Source organism: Nerophis lumbriciformis, linkage group LG20 (genome assembly GCF_033978685.3).
Source record: "Nerophis lumbriciformis linkage group LG20, RoL_Nlum_v2.1, whole genome shotgun sequence".
NCBI lineage: Eukaryota > Metazoa > Chordata > Actinopteri > Syngnathiformes > Syngnathidae > Nerophis > Nerophis lumbriciformis.
Window position 1 is genome coordinate 24787144 of NC_084567.2, and position 25212 is coordinate 24812355.

General features: G+C 37.9%; 1 protein-coding gene across 2 annotated transcripts in view; it reads left to right on the forward strand.

Moving 5' to 3' along the window:
* The window catches only part of sh3glb2b (SH3-domain GRB2-like endophilin B2b), a 66748-nt gene that overhangs the window by 15015 nt on the left and 26521 nt on the right, over positions 1 to 25212 (forward strand). The window contains exons 2-6 of one of the 2 annotated variants that reach the window (XM_061980652.1): positions 2029 to 2170; positions 10067 to 10195; positions 12438 to 12571; positions 12680 to 12772; positions 23929 to 23991. In XM_061980652.1, the coding sequence (XP_061836636.1) occupies positions 2029 to 2170; positions 10067 to 10195; positions 12438 to 12571; positions 12680 to 12772; positions 23929 to 23991 (561 nt within the window). The remainder of the gene's footprint in view (positions 1 to 2028; positions 2171 to 10066; positions 10196 to 12437; positions 12572 to 12679; positions 12773 to 23928; positions 23992 to 25212) is intronic. The other variant, XM_061980653.1, reaches the window with a different exon arrangement.

Sequence of the window (25212 nt, forward strand, 5' to 3'; positions counted from 1 at the left end):
TACTGGCTTTTACCTGTATATTACACTAAAGAAATAATGTTTATTGCGTTGAAAGGGTTAATTACATTATTTTTGTTAATAACTTAGTGCTTAATTGGTCTCAAAATAATGCTGACATAATATCGTTTATCGGCAATAATTTGGAGGATCAGTACTTTATTATCGGCCTAGGTCTACTCATCCATCAAAATCAGTTGGCGGGGCTAACACATCTAGTCCAATGATTGCTTTTGTCTGAAGCCTGGAAGTCTCTTAAAACTACGAAGGATATACTAGTACTTTTTCGGGAATTGGTGGGTGTTATTACATGAACGGTACCGCAAGACACGATCGGTCCACGCATGCGCTAAGACTTCCTGTTAACTTGTTCGTGCATGCCGTTACTGTTACCTTGTTTTTTTTTGGAAGCTTTATTTCAATTACAATGTCATATAAAATATTACATACAAAACAAACATTATTTAAAGGGGAACTGCACTTCTTTGGGGAATTTTGCCTATTGTTCCCAATCATTATGAAAGACATGACGAATATTGTAAATATTAAATAATTGTAAACTATTCCAACAAAAAATACATTAAATAACCATTCAATTATCACCAACAATACTCCATTTACATTTTTTGACTTGAATATTAACCTAGTGATATTGTTATTATAAACGCTAACGCAGACAAACTATTTATAGCAGTACCGGGATAACGAGCTTGTGTGCCTATGTTTACATCATCAAGTGGCCTGCTGCTTCCCTGCTCCCTCTAAATTTATTCTAAATCATAAATAATGCCTCTCACTTGAAAAGTAGATGGCTGAGGATATAATCCGACAAGTTGGGACACTTTGTCAGCCATTTAGGACCCAAAACTGGCGAAGACAACAGAAAAAGACACTTGGTCCCCCTGCCCCTCCACCCCTTTTCTTCGTGGGGATTATGAATTATTCCTCACCTAAATGGGAATATCTGAACATCCCAGCAGTCGGCATCCTAAAAACATCAGAAATTGTACAGTAAGTGATGTTTTATTATGTTTGTTGGCTCTCATAAAGTCTGTAGTGAGTAATAATCATTGATGAAGAGAAAAAAAAAGCAAAAGTCGTGATGCGTTTTTTAAATTAATGCGCCGCATATACTTAAAATTATCAAAATACAAAAATAATAAATGTATGGACTTGTTTCTTAAGCATTGTCCACACCTTTAAGTCAGGACTTTGGGAAGGCCATTCTAAAGCCTTAATTCTAGCCTGATTTAGCCATTCCTTTACCACTTCTGACGTGTGCTTGGGGTCATTGTCCTGTTGGAACACCCAACTGCGCCCAAGACCCAACCTCCGGGCTGATGATATTAGGTTGTCCTGAAGAATTTTGAGGTAATCCTCCTTTTTCATTGTCCCATTTACTCTCTGTAAAGCACCAGTTCCATTGGCAGCAAAACAGGTCCAGAACATAATACCACCACCACCATGCTTGACGGTAGAAATGGTGTTTCTGGGATTAAAGGCCTCACCTTTTCTCCTCCAAACATATTGCTGGGTATTGTGGCCAAACAGCCCAATTTTTGTTTAATCTGACCACAGAACTTTCCTCCAGAAGGTCTTATCTATGTCCATGTGATGTCAGATGAAACACAAATTGAGCTGTTTGGCCACAATACAAAGCTTTTTTCTAATCAAACTAATCGATTCATCGTTGTTGCCCTAATAATTAGCATATCTGTGTGGCTTATTAGCTTCTAGGCTCTTCCTGGCTTAAAAACCTTTTAGCCGATGAAATGCTTCGGCAAACTGAGTAAGAATGATCGTGATTGGTGGATCGTTGCCACAGTGTGTTTCAGGTATGCCTGAAATGAAATGACAATGCATTGAGTTTATTTGACTTTTGTCGCAGTGATCTGCAATGTGATTCTTTATAAATAAAGTTGATATTGCATACATGTACATCGCAGTGACAATGCTCAAATGATGCGGCTCTAGTCCAATGTTGCCTTACCATTTGCTGTTTTCACAGTGGGATTTATTTTCTATTTGCAGTTCACCGAGGAGAAGTTGGGCCAGGCTGAGAAGACAGAGTTGGATCCTCACCTAGAGAACCTGCTTTCTCGGGCTGACTGCACTAAGAACTGGACCGAAAAGATCTTGCGACAAACAGAGGTTCTCCTGCAGCCAAATCCAAGTAAGGCCTTTTATAGTTTTCAGAGCAAAAACACTTACAGTCGCGATCAAAGGTTTACATACACTTGTAAAGAACATAATGTCATGGCTGTCTTGAGTTTCCAATAATTTCTACAACTCTTATTTTTTGTGATAGAGTGATTGGAGCACATACTTGTTGGTCACAAAAAACATTCATGAAGTTTGGTTCTTTAATGAATTTATTATGGGTCTGCTGAAAATGTGACCAAATCTGCTGGGTCAAAAGTATTACTTTTGGTAGCCATCCACAAGCTTCTGGTTGAATTTTTGACCACTCCTCTTGACAAAATTGGTGCAGTTTAGCTAAATTTGTTGGTTTAATGACATATGGACTTGTTTCTTCAGCATTGTCCACACAGGACTTTGGGAAGGCCATTCTAAAACCTTAATTTTAGCCTGATTTAGCCATTCCTTTACCACTTTTGACTTGTGTTTGGGGTCATTGTCCTGTTGGAACACCCAACAGCGCCCAAGACCCAACCTCAGGGCTGATGATTTTAGGTTGTCCTGAAGAATTTGGAGGTAATCCTCCTTTTTCATTGTCTCATTTAAAGCACCAGTTTCATTGGCAGCAAAACAGGCCCAGAGCACAATACTACCACCACCTTGCTTGACGGTAGGGATGGTGTTCCTGGAATTAAAGGCTTCACCTTTTCGGCTCCAAACATATTGCTGGGTATTGTGGCCAAACAGCTCAATTTTTGTTTCATCTGACCACATAACTTTCCTCCAGAAGGTCTTATCTTTGTCCATGTGATGTTGGATGAAACAAACAATTAGCTGTTTGGCCACAATACCCAGCAATATGTTTGGAGGAGAAAAAGCGAGGCCTTTAATCCCAGGAACACCATACCTACCGTCAAGCGTGGTGGGGGTAGTGTTATGCTCTGGGCTTGTTTTGCTGGGTCTTGGGCGCAGTTGGGTGTTCCAACAGGACAATGACCCCAAACACATATCAAAAGTGGTAAAAGAATTAAGGTTTTAGAATGGCCTTCCCAAAGTCCTGACTTAAACGTGTGGACAATGCTGAAGATACAAGTCCATGTCATTAAACCAACAAATTTAGCTGAACTGCACCAATTTTGTCAAGAGGAGTGGTCAAAAACTCAACCAGAAGCTTGTGGATGGCTACCAAAAGCGCCTTATTGCAGTGAAACTTGCCAAGGGACATGTAACCAAATATTAACATTGCTGTATGTATACTTTTGACCTAGCAGATTTGGTCACATTTTCAGTAGACCCATAATAAATTCATAAAAGAACCAAACTTCATGAATGTTTTTTGTGACCAAAAAGTATGTGCTCCAATCACTCTATCACAAAAAAAAACAAGAATTGTAGAAATGATTGGAAACTCAAGACAGCCATGACATTATGTTCTTTACAAGTGTATGTAAACTCTTGATCACGACTGTATACTTTTTACTTATACTATTAAACTGTGCCTAAAATATCGCAACAATTTTATGTGTATTTTTTTTATTGATTCAGTTAAATTCGCTAAAAATTATAGTCACATCCCATGATAACCATTGATCAAGTGTGATGATAAAAGGCTGTTTTTCAATGTTTAAGTACTTTACGAGCTCAATCGGTTCTATGATCTACCTCGTAACTCAAAACATTAAAATCAGCAACACCTATTAAAAATTAATGAAAACATGTACAATTAACCGAATTTACCAAAGAGGGTTGCCTAGTCAATAAGGCGGGATACATTTGATATTCCCAGTTACTGTATGCTGTCTCCCACAATCAGAGTAGTAGGATAGAAGAGTGGAAGCTTTTCAGGTGATGTGCTGGGAGGTTTACTATCACACTAAGCTGGGACGCAGCGGGAGCGGAGACACCGCTGGTTCGGAGCGACAGACTGCTGGACACCCGAACCTGCTTCAGGTGTGCACACTGAGCTATGGGCAAAGCAGTGAGCCTCAGCAGCGCCAACGGAGGACCACTGCTTATGGTTTGGTTTCCAATGGTTGGAAAACAAAGTTATTTTGATCTCCCGCTATAAGCAATTGCCAGGAAATAGGACCAGATGTTTTTTTGGCCGGATTTTATGGAGTTCATTGTAACATTTGCAATGCCAGCTAGCGGTGGGGAAGCTTGTAACTCAAATTATGCTCACAATTTAAAGCATAACAAAAAGTAGAGAGCCAGCTCGTATCTCAAAGTACTTGTAAATTGGGGTATCATTGTATCGATGTACAATGTATGTATGAGGCATTATATGCCTTATATATTTGTTGTGCTTCTGATTGGACAAAATGAGTGTCACAGCCAGTGAATGTGTTTTCGTGTGGACAAAGATTGTTGAACACCGGATTCAATCCCCTAAATCAGATTGTCAAAGAGTGGATTTGAGTAACCATTTTGTAATCATCTACCTTTTTCTACATGGATGACACAGCTGTATGTCAGGAATGAACAAGATATTGACTCATGAATCCATCTCACCAAAATCTACTGCAATCGATTAAAGAAGAGAGGAAATACGATCACAACGGAAGGTTTAGCTTCTAGAAAGCAAGCTGACTGACGCAGATCAGAGGTCTGTGCTACTTAGCAGGATTTCATCTTATCCAGATAACTTGGAGGCCCAACTCAAAGCTGACTCACTTCTTCTGGATGAGTCGCCATGATAACCAATGCAGGAGGGCTTAAAGGGGAACATTATCACCAGACCTATGTAAGCGTCAATATATACCTTGATGTTACAGAAAAAAGACCATATATTTTTTTAACCGATTTCCGAACTCTAAATGGGTGAATTTTGGCGAATTAAACGCCTTTCTATTATTCGCTCTCGGAGCGAAGCAATCGGGAAGCAATCCGCCATTTTCTCACTTTCGTCGGTGTGTTGTCGGAGGGTGTAACAACACGAACAGGGACGGATTCAAGTTGCACCAGTGGCCCAAAGATGCAAAAGTGGCAAGAAATTGGACTAAATTTGTTCAAAATACGAGGCTGTGGGGAAAGTCGACGAAATGGTCAGTCGTTTGTTCCGCACACTTTACTGAAATCCGAGTCTGAATCCGAGCTAATGTCGCTATACCTTGCTGTTCTATCCGCCATGTTTGTTTATTTATGTGACGTCACAGGAAAATGGACGGGTGTATATAACGATGGTTAAAATCAGGCACTTTGAAGCTTTTTTTAGGGATATTGCATAATGGGTAAAATTTTGAAAAAAACTTCGAAAAATAAAATAAGCCACTGGGAACTGATTTTTAATGGTTTTAACCCTTCTGAAATTGTGATAATGTTCCCCTTTAACCTGCTTCAGGGTGGATCATGTTCTGGATAAGGGATTAGACTTCATAAAAGCACCCCCTTCTCACAAATCAGATCAGATTTTTTTGAACAAAAGGAACATATTTTTTCTACATGTTGGATGAAGGAAAGTTTGTGTGAAAGTTTGCATGGAAGCTTGTCGCGTTCGCTTGGATTCCTCAGATGACTTCGGCTGACACTCCAAACACCAGGATAAAAGTCTTGTTGCAGAAGTTGTATGAATTCTACACGGGTGCGTGTCTTGCCAGAAAACAGACTCCGATTTAATAGCAAGCGGCAACAAATGCGTTGTCTGTCCACAGTGTGAAAACACTTCAAAGATAAACTAAGTTTCTTCCAGGTACCATGATCGCTGAAGGACTAGAGGAAAAGGAATGGTTATGCATGCTAGACACATACACCGAGCAGGTCGACCCTAGAAGCTAACTACTAAAATGTTCTTATTCTTACAAAATTATTTTTGGGTTTTTTGTGTTGTTTACAAACACAGGGAGTAAGTCTCTGAATAAAGTAAGGCTTTGAGGGCAGGTTTAAACAGCCAATAGTAGTTTTTGCTTTTGTTTAGTTATCGTGCACTAGTCACTTTATTTAAAAAAATAAATAAAAATAAAATGTATATAGCATTCAATACCACACATTTGATACATCACTTGATTTACAACAATTCTACATTTAGTAAGATAAGCTTCATTAAAATGTGTTATTGTGTTTACTTGATATACATTACAGGCTATAAAACCTTTCCAGTTCTGTAATCTATTGTCAAAGTATTGGATCTGGACTTCAATTCATATCGAATCGAAGGTAAACAAAACAAACTTATCAGGATCAGGGATCCTTATTTCAAGCATACAGCAGCACCCTGAGTCAAGAGATTAGCTCCGTACTGCCATTTACAAAACCCAAAACCAGTGAAGTTGGCACGTTGTGTAAATCGTAAATAAAAACAGAATACAATGATTTGCAAATCCTTTAAAACCTATATTCAATTGAATAGACTGCAAAGACAAGATACTTAACGTTCAATCTGGTAAACTTTGTTAGTTTTTGCAAGTGATAGGTCATTTAGAATTTAATGCCTGCAACATGTTTCAAAAAAGCTGGCAAAGGTGGCAAAAAAGACTGAGAAAGTTGAGGAATGCTCATCAAACACTTATTTTGGAACATCCTACAGGTGAACAGGCTAATTGGGAACAGATGGGTGCAATGTTTTGGTATAAAAGCAGCTTCCATGAAATGCTCAGTCATTCACAAACAAGCATGGGGCAAGGGTCACCACTTTGTGAACAAATGCGTGAGCAAATTGTTGAACAGTTTAATAACAACATTTCTCAATGAGCTATTGCAAGGAATTTAGGGATTTCACCATCTAAGATCAAAAGAGAATCTGGAGAAATCACTGCACGTAACATTGAATGCCCGTGACCTTGGATCCCTCAGGCAGTAATGCATCAAAAAGCGAAATCAGTGTGTAAAGGATATCACCACATGGGCTCAGGAACACTTCAGAAAACCACTGTCTGTAACTACAGTTCGTCGCTACATCTGTAAGTGCAAAAACTCTATTATGCAAAGCGAAAGCCACTTACCGGGTATTAACAATACCCACAAACGCCGCCAGCTTTGCTGGGCTCGAGCTCATCTAAGATGGGCTGATGAAGTGTAAAAGTGTTCTGTGGTCTGACATTTCAAATTGTTTTTGGAAACTGTGGACGTCGTGTCCCCCGGACCAAAGAGGAAAAGAACCACCTAGATTATTATAGGCGCAAAGTTCAAAAACCAGCATCTGTGATAGTATGGTGGGTGTATTAGTGCCCTAGGCATGGGTAACTTACACATCAGTGAAGGCACCATTAATGCTGAAAATTGCATACAGGTTTTGGAGCAACATATGTTGCCATGCAAGCAACGTCTTTTTCCATGGACGCTTCCCTGCTTATTTAAGCAAGACAATGCCAAGCCACATTCTGCACGTGTTACAATAGCGTGGCTTTGTAGTGAAAGAGTGCGGGTACTAGACTGGCCTGCCAGTAGTCCTGACCTGTCCCCCATTGAAAATGTGTGGAGCATTATGAAGCATAAAATATGACAACGGAGACCCCGGACTGTTGAACAACCTAAGCTGTACATCAAGCAAGAATGGGAAAGAATTCCACCTGAAAAGCTTAAAAAATCGGTCTCCTCATATCTTGTCTTTGCAGTCTATTCAATTGAATATAAGTTAAAAAGGATTGGCAAATAATTGTATTCTGTTTTTATTTACACAACATGCCAACTTCACTGGTTTTGGGTTTTGTATAAGGCAGTGAAGTACATCACATTCATTAGATGGCAACTAGTCAGCCTTGCGGACATGTCATCAGTGATTTTGTTTGAAAGAGGTCAGTATGAATAAGAGTTCCCACCTTTTGGCGGGCCAAACGAAATGACTATGCAAGCCAAATTTGGGCACCACCATTTAGAACAGTGGTTCTGAACCTTGTTGGAAGTACTGAACCCCACCAGTTTCATATGTGCATTCACCGAACCCTTCTTTAGTGAAAAATACAATGTTTTTTTTTTTCAAATTCAAGACAAAGTTATATGTTTTCGGTAACACTTTAGTATGGGGAACATATTCTAAGTAACAAAGACTTAATTTAGAGTTATTTGGACACTAGGGGAACATATTCTAAGTAACAAAGACTTAATTTAGAGTTATTTGGACACTAGGGGAACATATTCTAAGTAACAAAGACTTAATTTAGAGTTATTTGGACACTAGGGGAACATATTCTAAGTAACAAAGACTTAATTTAGAGTTATTTGGACACTAGGGGAACATATTCTAAGTAACAAATACTTAATTTAGAGTTATTTGGACACTAGGGGAACATATTCTAAGTAATAAAGACTTAATTTAGATTTATTTGGTTAGGGGTAGGGTTAGAGGGTCAGGGTTAGAGGGTTAGGGTTATAATAAGGCCATGCCGAATAAGGCATTAATTAGTACTTAATAATGACTCGTTAAGAGCCAATATGTTACTAATTTGCATGTTAACAAACAACTAATTAATGGTGAATATGTTCCCCATACTACCATTTACCATGTTTTTTTTACTGGTGCACAAAATAAACCGTGCATGAACATCACATTGTTCAAACAACAAAACCAACACAGTGCATAAACTCACAACAAATTACACACCTGCAAATCAGTCAGCTGTTGCTGTATCCGTAATACACCGATAGGGAGAAGTTTGTATTTACACGATGAGTGGGGTGTGTTTTGACCTCCGCCGAACCCCTGAGGCCAACTCACCGAACCTCTAGGGTTCGATCGAACCCAGGTTAAGAACCACTGATTTAGAACAATGATGGCGACAAAAAGTGATGTCAAACGCGAAACGCCACTCCTCCGACTTCTACTAGTATGAGCTATCACTGGTGAGCCGAAAGAAGCATTTCCTGATGTACACAGTTTGGTGCTTCACAGTCAAATGACACAACAGCTATAACGATCAGCTGTTTTTTGGGGACAGATTTATCAAGGGACACAGTATCACTCCTTGTGTTTCTTAAAGCATCGGTGCTTCCGTATCGTTTGACCCATCGCTATTACATGTACATGCATCAAAGCAAGGCAAGGAGGAAACACGTGTAACTTTGGTAGCATTGTCCTACCATTATTGTTAACCTATCACTGTATTCTTTTCACCCTCCATGCTTCAGTTGACCACACTGGTAAGTTCTGGCATTTTAGATGACATGCAGTCTATTCAAGCAACTACTTTTAGTGCTTAATCAACAGAAACCCTGCTGACTTTTTTCTCAAACCTTTTTTACACCATAAGATTTCCACTTTACTGTATTATTGTTTCCCTAAAAAGTTGTGTCCTTTGAAGTTTTTCACAAAACAACATAAGACATTTTATTATCCATCCATCCATCCATTTTACCTTATGTATTTTCAGTGTGGCTATAATACTCTTTTATTTTATTTTTAATTTTTTTTTAATTTTTTTTTTAGTCAAATAAATAGTAGGGCCTTACTATGTTTCTGTGTTGGTCATAGTTTTGTGGGGAAAACATCTAGTTGCAGATATGAATCTGATCACTGTGACTGTGTCGCAAGTCTCGAACTTCTGTACTTACACGGCAAAATGCAAACAAATAATGCACTCAAAACGACCATTGTCAATAGCTGAAAAGCGGCCTGAAGTGGTGGGAAGTAGTTAACAGAAGAAAAATAAAAGTGAATATTGCATTTCTGTGAAGTATGCAACGACAGTAATCAATTTGGACCAGCATTATGCTGTGAAATTTTGAACAATCAGCAATCAAACACTCATAACTATTTAAGTGTACTGAAGGGAGTATACAAATTGAGACACAGCCACTGTCTTTTCAGATTATATTCACACCTGTTGGTCAGACGCATCACGTACTGTATATCACTCAGCTTCCTGTTTAGCCAGAACGATTGTTGTTTCATTTGTATCGTCATTGTACTTGTGTGAAATCATTCAATGATTCAGTTATTGGAGATGCAACCATTCTGCAAGTTTTCCTCATGACATGGTCCGTTTCATGATTTGCGCAGGTGCTCGAATAGAGGAGTTCATATATGACAAGCTGGAGAAAAAGCTTCCTTCCAGGACAACAAATGCAGAGCTGCTTGGCCAGTACATGCTGGATGCTTCCCGTGATTTTGGTCAAGAGACGCCATACGGTCAGTAAAGTTGCTACTGGCATAACCACTATTGCCAAAAATTCCAACTTTGTATAAATATCTTGACAAATAGGTGAATTTCTTTCTGTAAAATAATGAGGAAGGAATGTTAGCCAGCTTGAAAAATGTCTCAACCATAAGCGCCGTGGAGGAGCCCAAAATTATAATGTTTTTCATTTATGCAATATAGCAGGTTTTCACAGTTTGAAGGCTTATAGCATATAGTTTGTCATATCATTATATCATATCAGGCACGCTGACAACTCTTAGTATGTCAGTGAATGGTGCAGTGGTACAGTAAGGACCTGATTTACTAAAGGTTTGTGTGTACTAAAACACGTGCAAACCTGATAGTACGCGCAAAGCCGATGTGAGAGAGGAGTGCTTTTGTGCTGCAAAGACAGACTATGTGTGCATGTCAACATATTTGGACGGTCAGAAATAAAACAATATTAGACATATCGTCTATTCAGCAATATGATTTTATAATTTCATAGCTGCTGGATGACTTAAGAGGCTGATTAAAACACATTCCATTGATGCGTTTTGGTGTCATACAAAGCATTTTTTTAATGACGTTCGTTTTTTCAAATAGGATAGATAATACTAACATATACCCTTTATGACAAAAACTTCTTGAAGTATACATTATTTGCGTCTTGCGCACAGTAATGTGGCCTGCCTTCCAACCATGCACCTTCAGAGGTAAAAAAATGTTTTAAAGAAAAAATTGTGCCCATATAAAGTGGTATGTCTCTGCATGTTTGAAAACATAGCAAAACGCCACAGGTTGGAGCATTATAGCATAAATGTGCAGTAAATGAGAGTATATCTGTGGTGATGCCTGTATCGTACAAGCAAAATCCTAATTTTAAATAACGCGGCCTGCACCACTATTCAATTTCACTCAGTATTAGTAGATCAAACGCAACACACTTACGAATAGCACACGCAGATTGAACCCGCTGTTTAGCGCAAGGTATTTAGATCTTAGTTAATGAGGCCATAAGTGTCACTATGTTGTGACTGAAAGGGACATTGGTTTGAGTTTTGCCTGAGAGCCCATTAAATGATTTGTATTGCTTTATTTATGACAATTTGTAATACATATGAAAATCCCCATTTTATTTTACCCAATTTCCTGGGAAATGTGCCCATATTATTAAATGCAAATGTTGACAGGTATGAATGCAGGTAATGCAATCTACCCTGCATATAAAGCTCTCTGGAAAAACATCCAAAAACATCTGATGTGTACTTCTCTTTGTTTTTAATGTCTACTTTCTATTTTCTGCTGGATCTACTCTCTATTTTATGATGCTGCTGTCACATATACTGTATATAATGTAATATTGTACATGGTCATTGGTATATATTGTATGTATGTTATAGACATAATATAATATATATAATATTCTGTACACATATGTATATATTCGTATATATGTTAGATTTTTTTATCGCTATATTAGTCTATTTATACCTGCATTGTCCTTTCCATCCTTACACTTTCCAACATTGTAACTGAGCTACTGGGTTGAACAATTTACCTTGTGGGTCATTAGTTTGTCTAAGTCTAAGTAAGTCTATAGGTAATGTAGTAACAGGCACATTTCTGATAACGTGTAATATTTCCAATATTTTGCTCAAGTTAAGCATTTATTATCGTAACTTCTTTCCTGGGCGCATTGATTTTACACAGTAATTATAGCGTTCGTTGCTAAGCGCTCTGTGAAATCAATATCAATAACAACAACAACACAGAGAGCCCTTTTTGTGTTTGCTAACACCAATGGCCAACTTTGTGAGAGCTTTGGAGCGTTCTCATGTAGCACTATTGTGAAACATTTCCAATAAGAGCATCAAAACAGTGACGTAAGATGTCCACCCTCACTGGGATGTCCACTGATGGGATGGTTGTATCTTTCAGCTCTTGTGCTCTCCTTGAGCTGCAAAATTAAAAATAGTCCTCACTTCTCAGAGAAACAAAAATGCTTCCCAGCAATGTTGTGATCGTCTTACGCTGTGTCCCATTGGTTGAGAGCCATATGGTATTAAGATTGTAGTGTGTGGATTTTGAAAGTTGACCAACTTCTCGGCTTGGTGCCACAACTTTCTACTATACAGGTGAGATGTATGATTTATAACCTAGCATTACTTTTACTAACTTAAAGGCAATACACTCATAATGAAACAACACATCATAGCGCCAGTCTTGGATATACTGTTCTGTTTCTTCTAGGCAGTACCTTGATCACAGTAGGAGAATACCAGAAAAGACTTGGATCAGCTGAGAGAGAGTTCCTTCAAACCTCCGCCACAACGTTCCTCACTCCATTACGCAACTTCTTGGAAGGAGACTGGAAGACTATATCAGTAAGTATGATGTTTTCCGCCACCGTTATTAGCAAGCGTTTAATTTATGGCATGTGTTGCTTGGTTGCCGGATTTGTTGTCAAGACTCAATTCCCCCTTTCTTTGCAGAAAGAGAGGCGACTATTGGAGAATCGAAGGCTTGATCTCGACATCTGCAAAGCACGCTTGAAAAAAGCCAAGCAGGCGGAGGCCAAAGCAGCAGTGAGTTTTATTTAGTTAAGGGACATTCAAACATTGGATCTCCTGACTCTGAGACTGACATGCTTACCACAAGGCCACCTTGTGTTATTTTTACTAATACACAACTCAATATGTCCTGGTCCATAAATGAGGGCATTTCAATGACAAATTGGTCTGGTAATATCGACTTGTGTTGCAGTATTGTTAACTTTGTCATTATCAGGCTAACATCAACACAGCAGCTAAACTGCTGTCTTTCTTTACATGATGCGCACGCACTGACTTCCTGTTCAGTGCAAAGTAAGCCTTGAAAATAAAGGCATGGTAGTATTAACCTGGATTCTACCACAGCAATGAACAAATTGCAACCATTTCCTTTTATTTTAGATTGTTAGCCACCGAAAGACAGATTTGTGCATGTACAAACACGCTACTTCATTGTAATTAGAAATACACAGAAAATTACTGCAGCAGCTCAGACAATTTGAAAATGTATATAATCACCAAGTAAATACCGGACTATAAACCGCTCATTTTTTTCTATGCTTTGAATCCTGCTGCTGATAAAGCACTGCGGCTAAATTATGGATTTTTCTTCACTAATGGCCATAATGCAAATAGTTTTCAAAAAACACACGCAAACACACTGAAAATGTGTGTTATTGTTTGTGTTATGGCACCATCTTTTGAACAAGTTCGCTCATTGCAGGTGTTGCGGGGTTAACGTCTACATTATTTATTTATTTTTAGAGGTTTGAACCGGAAGTACAAGTGCCGTTTCGTATTCTAGTCGTCCGTAGCGTTTTTACTCGTATGGATTCTTCATTCTTCACTCCAATCAAGTCTTACAGTACAACTTAAACAATTCTTACTTACTAAACTGTCCCATGTGTGATGTCTGTAGGAGTGTTTTCATGCATATTTGTACGTGTCATCGTAATGTAACCAAGCTAGCGCAGTTAGCATTAGCTAATATGCTAACACGTTTACGAGTGTCAGTGTTAGTATTAATAACTTACAATGGCATTCTTTTTGTATTGTTTCTGTTTACAAATTCCTCAGTAGATTCACCAAAACGTCACTGTGGAGCTATTGAGTCTGTTTAGCTGATTGGAGAGCTAGGTTCCGTAACTCGTGGGTCCATGACGATTACTTCTGTTTTGTTTGCTCAGCCGTTTTCCTGACGTGTTACAGACACTGTTTGGAAACAATTAAGGTATGTAAATAAACATTTAAAGAATATTTCTGAGTAAAAAACTCATTTTACAACATATATATCTGCAGCTCATAGTCCGGTGCATCTAATTATATGGAAATGAATATTTTAATTTAGTAGGCACGGCTTATATACCGGTGTGCTAGTCTGGTAAATATGGTAAAAAATATACACTAATGGATGAAAACAAACTGCAGTAGGTTAGAAATAAAACCTTAAATATCACCCATTATGTCTCTGGACAAAATAAATATACAACCAATTGATAGTTTTGGTTATTTCAATATGTCGACGTCAGTCAGCCAACAGGTGAAACGGGTTCAACTGTATCATCTTCAGTATGAAAGTGTGTTAAGTGCTACAAACCATGAAACCTGCAGTCAGATAACAATACTTCGATAATGAAGGTAAATGTCTTATTTACTGGTAACACGTTAAAAGTATATTGGATTGGGATACAATAACCGGGGAACAACACTGATGTGGTTGCTGGTTGAACTTGCTGGGATTCTATAGCTGTCTTGTCCGCATCAAAAGTAACGTGCCACGTTATATTAATTGTATCGGTAACGGCGTTGTAACGTGCATAAAAGTAATTAAATAAATTACTCGTTACTAGAAAATCTCCAGTGTTTGCAACGTCGGGTGATGAGGGAGCATTTGAAGCATGGGTATGTCGGGCATCTGGAGGATGCAGTCTCAGACTCGCCTTGGTAAGATAGTTAGCTTGTTAGCTAGCTGGTAACAACAGAGAGATTAAGTTGTGTGAACTATCATTTCAGCCTAAATCTGCCAGCTAAACTTTTTTCTATATGCATTGCAATTTTCTAAAGACCATCATTACAAAATGTTTTATTTTTGAGGAATCTAGTGTGGGTGTTGTTTTGTTGTTATTGCTGCTATTTTGACTGTCTTTTGTGTACATAACAAATTATTCTTTGTTTTATCAGCACGTTTCCTATCCTTGCTTTTAAATGGACATTTTAGTCGTTATTTTTTTTAACAGCGTAAAGTACAAGTACAGTATAAATACAAACCCCGTTTCCATATGAGTTGGGAAATTGTGTTAGATGTAAATATAAACGGAATACAATGATTTGCAAATCATTTTCAACCCATATTCAGTTGAATATGCTACAAAGACAACATATTTGATGTTCAAACTGATAAACATTTTTTTTTTTTGCAAATAATCATTAACTTTAGAATTTGATGCCAGCAACACGTGACAAAGAAGTTGGGAAAGGTGGCAATAAATACTGATAAAGTTGAGGAATGCTCATCAAACACTTATTTGGAACATCCCACAGGTGAACAGGCAAATTGGGAACAGGTGGGTGCCATGATTGGGTATAAAAGTAGATTCCATGAAATGCTCAGTCATTCACAAACAAAGATGGGGCGAGGGTCACCACTTTGTCAACAAATGCGTGAGCAAATTGTTGAACAGTTTAAGAAAAACCTTTCTCAACCAGCTATTGCAAGGAATTTAGGGATTTCACCATCTACGGTCCGTAATATCATCAAAGGGTTTAGAGAATCTGGAGAAATCACTGCACATAAGCAGCTAAGCCCGTGACCTCCAATCCCTCAGGCTGTAAAGGATATCACTACATGGGCTCAGCAACACTTCAGAAACCCACTGTCAGTAACTACAGTTGGTCGCTACATCTGTAAAACTCTCCTATGCAAGGCGAAAACCGTTTATCAACAACACCCAGAAACGCCGTCGGCTTCGCTGGGCCTGAGCTCATCTAAGATGGACTGATACAAAGTGGAAAAGTGTTCTGTGGTCTGACGAGTCCACATTTCAAATTGTTTTTGGAAACTGTGGATGTCGTGTCCTCCGGACCAAAGAGGAAAAAAAACATATGGATTGTTATAGGCGCAAAGTTGAAAAGCCAGCATCTGTGATGGTATGGGGGTGTATTAGTGCCCAAGACATGGGGAACTTACACATTTGTGAAGGCACCATTAATGCTGAAAGGTACATACAGGTTTTGGAGCAACATATGTTGCCATCCAAGCAACGTTACCATGGACGCCCCTGCTTATTTCAGCAAGACAATGCCAAGCCACGTGTTACATCAACGTGGCTTCATAGTAAAAGAGTGTGGGTACTAGACTGGCCTGCCTGTAGTCTAGACCTGTCTCCCATTGAAAATATGTGGTGCATTATGAAGCCTAAAATACCACAACGGAGACCCCCGGACTGTTGAACAACTTAAGCTGTACATCAAGCAAGAATGGGAAAGAATTCCACCTGAGAAGCTTAAAAAATGTGTCTCCTCAGTTCCCAAACAATTACTGAGTGTTGTTAAAAGGAAAGGCCATGTAACACAGTGGTGAACATGCCCTTTCCCAACTACTTTGGCACGTGTTGCAGCCATGAAATTCTAAGTTAATTATAATTTAAAAAAAAAAAAAAAAAGTTTGAGTTTGAACATCAAATATGTTGTCTTTGTAGTGCATTCAATTGAATATGGGTTGAAAAGGATTTGCAAATCATTGTATTCCTTTTATTTTTACATCTAACACAATTTCTCAACTCATATGGAAACAGGGTTTGTATATGTATCTGAATTTAAAAAGGCCATTGGCTAAATCAGAGTCACTTAATACGCTCATCATTTAGATTGGTTGATGTATTGTTAACGTAGTCAATGAATAGTCGTTCGCTGCAGTCCTAGTAACTAGCATAAGAAACTAAGGCTGCAGCTAACGATTATTTTTCTATCGATTAATCTATAGATTATTTTTTCGATTAATCGGTTAATCTATAGATTATTTTTTTGATTAATCTATAGATTATTTTTCCTTTTACCGATTATTTTTTTTATTTAAAATGAAGATGAAAAAATAAATGTTGGCCAGTTTTTTCAAAAGGCATGACTTTTATATACAAAAAAAAAAGTATGGCCACTCAGTCAACATTGACAACAACATGACAAAATATTCTGTAACAATGTAAACATTTAAAACTTTTAACATTTAACAAAATTAAAAGTAGCTTATTTGCTTTTTAATGTGCAAATATAAAAGTAAACATCCAGTGCAAATCTTAATATTCTGCAATAGTATAAGCATTTCTAAAGTAAAAGTATTGCTTATTTTGCTTTAAAATGTGCAAAAATAAAGATAAACATCCAATACAAAAAAGTGCAAAACAAAATATTCTGTAACAGTGTAAACATTTCAACAAAAGTAAAAGTATTGCTTATTTTGCTTAATAACACAACAATGATAGTATGATTAAAGTGAAAGTTAATTGTTGGTTTGTACATAGTATATGTAACTGTTAATGTTGTAAAAGGTATTTGCACAACTAATTAACGTTAGCGTTAAAGAGGAGCGCGTCTTTGTAAACACTGAACAGGCATGCCAAACGCGCCTCTCAGAGCGAAACAGTGTTTTAGTTTATGAATTTACAACGCAGATACAAATGACACATTCATGATTTTGTGTAATGATGACAATGTATACTCACGCGGACGATTGACTAGTTGATGGTGATGGCAAGAACGCTGTCGGGTGTTTTCTTTTCAAATGTTCCTTCATAGCCGTTGTGCTGCTATGATAGGCCATTTCCGCTCGACACAGTGTGCATACAACAACTGTCAAGTGTTTTGCTTTTTTCGCTGTGCTTATCCCACACTTGAAGGGATGTACCAATGCTGAATGTGGCTTCTGGATTTCACTCAAAAGACCAGACCGTAGTTACTTTTTCCTTTTATTTTCCTTTAGTTTGCAACAGTTTTTCCAACCAAGAAACAGCTTCTTTTTTCTTCTTTAGTCTTTTTAGCAGTCTTTAGCAGTGTTAATAGACTTTAGTTTCTTTAGCTGTCATTAGCTGTCTTTAGTAGCCTTTAGTAGCCTTTAGCTTCTTTAGTAGGTGAAAAACCTTTAAGGACAAAACACCACAAGATTAACATGCTGTAAAAAATCAATCAATTATCAATCCCATAATTTACAACTATTAATTAGCTATCAAACTCTTAACCATTAAACAAGTGCAAGAAAATGGACACATCTTTTCCCTTTAAGTTAAAACAGATTTTAAATAAATTGTCTCAACATAAATGCACCAAGATACATATAAAATACATTTAACACCAGAAACACAATAGATAAATGCAACAGAAAACCCAATATGCAAATACATAAATACCTAACCAATTAACCACCTATTTAGATACATATTTAAAATCCATATTGAATATAAATATATTATTAATTTAGCAGTGAAACACTCAATCTTAAACGCTGTCTACTGGTAGAAAAATGCCCCTTTTTCTACGCCCTCACCAACACAGTTAAATCCAACACTTTAAATTGAGCGACTTCACCCTCCTGATGAAGCAAACTGCTCCAACATTTATCAAACTAAGCAAAGAATATCAACACTAAACAACAGTTACATAACACACTGTGTGTATTTAGCCTCCAGACTAAGCACGCTACATGCACACAACCCCATCTCACCAGCGCAACAGGTGCGCCACACCCACGAAGAGAAATATTAAATCTTACATACTTTTGGCACAACTCTGGGTTATCTGTAATGAACTAAACCTTTTTCCACTCTGCGCTGGCGTCTTTTGTACTCCTTGATTTGACACAGCGGTCTAATTACCGGGCTCGCGCACCAGCAGATGAGACAGGAGCGCGCCGCGTTATACCTGCGCGCGAACGTAAACTGATCGGCTCTGATTTTATAAGCCGACTGGCCGAAATAATGCCGAATTATATACATTTGTTTATTGAAATACTCCCACACTTTTGACGACTTTTGGCGTGCTTTTTTTCCCTCGCTCGCACCGCTCGCATCATCTGCTTTGCGCTCCGCCATGACGGCAGTGTGACGTAAATATGCGACGCGTCGAAGCATAAAAACAACGTCGACGTATTTACTTAACCGATGACGTCGACTATGTCGACGCGTCGTTTCAGCCTTATAAGAAACCCTGTCAGCCGACTAGATTATCGCTGTTTCAATTCTCTGTACATCTGCTCAGCACAGATGTCATCATCTGTACACGGGACGGTATCACGATAATCTAGTTTAGCCGCTGCCAAACAACTAGCCACTCACTGCAGATTTCAATTCAACAATTAAAGATACTACCAACACAGTAAATAAGCCTTGGTTTCCACTGGAGGTAGGAAAAATGATTGATTTTTCCAACGCATCACGATTAAAACGTGGGACCATTCAAAAATCAATGAACAAATGTCTAGACATCAATTATTTTTGTATGTTAAATAGAGGTGGTTGTTCTACAATGTGGCATTCATGCTAATGTTCTCTAACTAACCATGGGAGAACCATTAGCTAAAATTATTTTAACATTATGCGTTGGCTGGGTTAGTGCAGATCTACACGGAGGAGGGCGGAGCTGAGCTCGCTTGAATGTGAAGTAATGAAACACGAAAAGAATAACAGAAAGCCAACAGGAACTGTGTTAGAGCAGAGAGTAACCAGCTAAGAAGAGGAAATTAGCAAGTAGATTAATAAGTCAGGAGAGACATATCCACACCAGTGACGTGCGGCGAGGTTCATGGCTGGTGAGGCACTGACTTCATCACAGTCAGATTTACAAACATATGAACCCCAAAGAGTATCTTATTCACCATTTGATGGGCAGCAGTTAACGGGTTATGTTTAAAAGCTCATACCAGCATTCTTCCCTACTTGGCACTCAGCATCAAGGGTTGGAATTAAGGGTTAAATCACCAAAAATTATTCCCGGGCGCGGCGCCGCTGCTGCCCACTGCTCCCCTCACCTCCCAGGGGGTGATCAAGGGATGGGTCAAATGCAGATGACAAATTTCACCACACCTAGTGTGTGTGTGACAATCATTGGTACTTTAGCTAAACTTTAACTTTACACATACAAACTGTAGCACACAAAAAAGCACATTTAATAAAAAAACATTATTATGGTCTTACCTTTATTTATAAGTGCGGGAACAGTGGTGTTCGTGTTGGAGGAGTTGTGAATGAATGAAATATGAAATCCGTGCTGCAGTCTGCAGGTGTACCTAATGTTGTGTCCCTGCAGTCGTTCACGGCTCCTCCGGCGCGAGCATTGTTGTTTTTGCACTTTTTGGCTTCTTGTTAAGTGACTTTTTTTGGGTGGATTCGGTCTTGCACGTGGAGGGTTTGGGTGTGGGCTTTGGTTGGTGTGGCGCTCCCGTCGGGGGGTGCAGTCTGCAGCGGGGGTGCATTAACCGGCACCAGGAGGCGGGGTTACTGCGAGCCTCACACAGTGCGTCTTCGCAGCAGTTTTATGATTGCTCAGCACAAGAAATACTTTACACACATACAGTTGTTAACAACATACACTGTACATTATATACCTCAGCTAACTAAACTATGGAAATGTATAATATAGTTCATATAGCAATACGGTCTCACTGCACAGCAGGCCAGCAGTTAGCCGAGTCTGCAATCCATGTTGAGGCACAATTGAGTGACGTGCCTCAACTGGCTGCTGATCACCGCACCGTCTCTTCTCAGTATTTGAACGGCAAATGTGAAAATTCAGCGATTTTGAATAAAAATAATCTAAAACTGGTGAAGTTAAATGGAAAATAACTTTATAGTATAATCACTGATTACATATAACAATTTAATACATTTTTTTTCTTTTTACATTTTTTTCCTTTCCCTGATGGCAGGTGAGGCCCCGCCTCACCTGCCTCCAGTGACCGCACGTCACTGATCTACACAGTACAGCAACATGTGTGTCAGCCATAGTTCTTTATTTTTATTTCATATATACGGTACAGGCCAAAAGTTTGGACACACCTTCTTATTTCAATGCGTTTTCTTTATTTTCATGACTATTTACATTGGAGATTGTCACTGAAGGCATCAAAACTATGACACCTGTGAAGTGAAAACCCTTTCAGAGAATGCCAAGCGTGTGCAATACAGTAACCAGAGCAAAGGGTGGCTATTTTGAAGAAACTAGAATATAAAACATGTTTTCAGTTATTTCACCTTTTTTTGTCAAGTACATAACTCCACATGTGTTCATTCATAGTTTTGATCCCTTCAGTGACAATCTACAATGTAAATAGTCATGAAAATAAAGAAAACTCATTGAATGAGAAGGTGTGTCCAAACTTTTGGCCTGTACTGTATATAAAAACAGGAAATGACGCAAAACACTGCACACGTCGGTAGCCAAAGAAGGAGCTTTGTAGACCTATTATTGATAGTATTAATTAAAATGTAATACATTTATAATATATGATATTATACAATATATTAACCATTTACAGTAAAATAATAATATACATATAATCTTAATATAATCAAATTTTAGCCCCTTAATCGTAATTGTAATCGATAGTTGAGGTGTCCAAAGAATCCCACCTCTAGTTTCCACTGCTTGATGCTATGCTCATTTGTGTTGTAACGTTAGGGTTGTAATTAAACGAATAAAAAAAACATACTAGTGATGAAAAATACTTTGAATGTTGGTCACCATTTTGTTAAGCTGAGATGTCGTTTTCCTCGATTAAGCAGGAAAAGGTGAACACAACATTTTCAATTGTAATTGTTTAATCTCAGATGCATTCTGAACATGAATGAATATGTACATTGATTACAGCCTTATCATACCATACCACCATTAAAGGAGAGCAACGCAAACATTTATGAAAAAGAAGAATAAAAGAATAAAACATTTTTAATTGGGGAACTATTGAATTTTAAATCACCACTTGTGGGTCCCGAAGACTCACAACATTGAAAACCTATCAACATCATTGGGGTGCCTAGGCTCTGGCTTCTTCTCAGCACGATGCCTACTAGACAAAGACTGGGCTGCACTTTGTTTACCAGGTAGATGCTTGACGTGAGCTGCTCATTTTCTGCCCCTCACTTAATCTGTACAATTTGGGAAATTGGTATGCCTCTGTACTGAACCAAAAATATTGTACAGAAAAATCTAATTACGGTACAAATAGATTTATAGTACCGGTACTAGTAGAGTGGTAGAGTGGAAAAGCAAGTTACCTCAATATTGAAGCTATTATCATATATATATCTGATGTATGCCACTGAAAGACTTACAAAGTTTGAGAGTAAATAGATATGATCAAAATAGTATCAATCTTACAGAGATTCCCGAGCCATTTTAAGAGATAACGAGATATACAGAGATAGCTGTATGAACCACAGACCCCTCATCACCAACAACAATGAAAATCATGCAGACTTTGTGAGGCCAACAATAATTACATTGAAAAAAAAATGATCCAGAAACTTATATTGTTGATGATGAATAAATTGAGGATGAGCTACAAGTTTTAGAAGCTCTGCTAAACAGATCCAGCTTAAGTTAAACACTAAGCATAATGGAGCAGTATTTCTAACTGCTAAGAAAAAAAGAAATATTATTAGTTTAGTTTTTAGTTTTAATTTATTCTTCTTCGGTCAATGGTCAACAAAATAAACAAACAGTTGTACATTCATAGATTGAAAAAGAAAATGTTGCAGACCGAAAGGGTTTAGGCTGAAGTTGAACACATATTGCGTCTAACCCAAATACAAACATAATAAAACGATAGTTTACTGTACGATGTTTGCTCTTACTTCGATGACGACTGATAGGATGTCCATATCTTCCCGTTTATATGAAGAATGAATCATGATGCACACGGAGTGTTACCAAGGAAGTCTCCCTGCAGACACTGTCTTCAGTTGTGTGTGTTTGTCTCCATCTCCGGGTATACATTGAAGTCAGGTATACATTGAATGTCACAGATGAACAATTTCTAGGTTTATGGCTAAATCCTCCTTATATCCAGATGGGAGGCATGAGTTATAATCTAGAATATATTTGACGAGCCAAGACGTGATGATGCGGGAGCAGCAGGACATTGCGGCCAGCTCACAGTAAAGCAGCAGAGGGCTACTTACCTGTGTTATCAATCCGCCGCTAAAAAATAGTTTGTCTGAGTTGCGCTTATAATAACAACATCGCTAATATTTGGTTAATATTCAGGTCACGATTTGTATATAGAGTATTGTTGGCGGGTTTTGAATGGTTATTTAAAGGGTTTTGTGGGCGGAATAGAGAGCCCCCATTGACTTCATTTTTAGTTGACTTTTTATGTATTTATTTATGACTTAAAATGTATTAAAAAAAAAAGAAAAACATATGTGTACATGTCCTATACAGGGATTGTGAATGATAGACAGCACATCTCTCTCTAATTTTTGCGTATTTCCAGTTTGACTGATCTGTTACAATGGTCAGAGTGCAGAAGTGTTACTATGGTGACGTCAATCTACGGAAATTACCAAAGACGTTCGGAGCAGAATATTCAAAAGGGCTGACTAAAATTGTTGCATTTTGTGATGTTTAGACGGTATTTCCACATACTTTGCGGATTGTAAATGCAATTGGAAATGGTTTAATGAATACAATGAAACACAATTAAGCATATAATGTCAACTTGTTTTTCTACTCTACTGGTACTTTAACGTTACATCCCTACCTCATTGTAAATGCTATGTGTTCACCGTGTGTCTTTTTTTAATATTATTTAGTCCGCTCCAGAGCACTTAGTTAGAAATAAAAATGTAACCAAACTAAACTAATAGCATGAGTACAGTTGAGGCACTGAATCATGTTGTGTTGGCATGTACCCATGATACGCATGATGCCAATGAGCCATGTGGTCCTCTCAATAGCTATTGCATGTGTTGCATTTATAAGCCTAACGTTAGGTGTGATCAACTTGTTTGATTGATTTTGAACCCCAAAATATAATGTTTTGCTTCTTTGAACTGCACCTTTAAAAATACCTCAACAACCATTTTGAGAACAATGCTTTTGTCCAGTCTTTTCTTCAAAGTCTTGTGCTATTGGTTTTGCTTTGCTAATGACTGGAAATGCATGACTGTGTCATTGTCTGTTCCCTCCCCTGATCTTGTTTGTAGGCTGCACCAGATTTTCAGGAGACAAGGCCTCGAAATTATGTTCTTTCTGCAAGCGCTTCAGCGGTAAGCATCACAAGCATAACTAATGGGGCACACAGTGCATTTGCAGGTTTGATACCAGTAACAATGTCGCTTTCTGTGCAAACCAATAACCAAGCTGGTATGGGTTTATTTGTTTTGCACATGCTTAACAAGCTACATTGAGGAACATTAGCATGTTTTAACTTGCACAATTCAACATTACTTTATGCTCTGCAATTTTACTGTTACTAGGGGTGTATTGGTACACCATAATCACGTTTCGGTATGTAACTCAGTATTCAGATTAATTTTCGGTACAGTACGGGAAGAAAATGCGAACCATAACAATGCTTAGCTCTTGTATAAACGGCTGTAATGATTTTATAAAAGATAAATCATGAAAAACTGTTGGCATGTAACTATCCAATAAAAACTAATTGGGAATAAAAAATGAATACATTGAAAAAAAAAAGATGTAGTAATTTACAACAGGGGTTTCCAAACCTTTTACAGTGTAGACCACATAAAGAAAAAATTAAGGATGCCAGGCCATTTTATTCATTTATTTTTTTACATTAAAGATGCTAAATGCATTCCAATTGAGGTTGATTATTGGATCTAAGCTATCTGAACAAAGCATCCACATTTTAGCTTTGTGTTACAGGTCATCAATCACCGAACTGAAAGTTTGGTACCAAAAAAATCTGATTTTGATTACTTGTACCATTACACCCCTAACTTATAACAATAAGCATGTCGGTATTTCAATTTGGATACAGAGAGCAGTAACATTCAGTAGTATCAACACTGCACAGTTCAGCTATGAAAGAATTGCTCCAGTGGCATGTCAAAAAACAATCAATTGCATGCTGCATCTGACTTGAGTTGTATGGCCGACCAACTTAATCCTTATATGTGTAAGAATGTGTTTGTCAGACTACATTACAGTACATTAACGAGCACAATGCATACTACGTCATAAGTTATTGTCATGTTGATCATTTGACTACAGTAGGGTAAGTTACGTTATTTACTAAACAATTCGTCACGTCCAAAACATTTGACAGTCTAGTTGTGAAGCATAAAAAATATTGCAGTATAGTCATTGATAAGATAACAATACATTATAGGCAAAACTATGTTTGACAAGATTAGCGTAAAACAAATGCTGCTGGAAGCCAAAAACTAATTACCGGTAGACACTAATAAATAATTAGGCGCCACAATTTGTTAAAAAAAGTGGCTGTGCCTTCAAATTGTTTC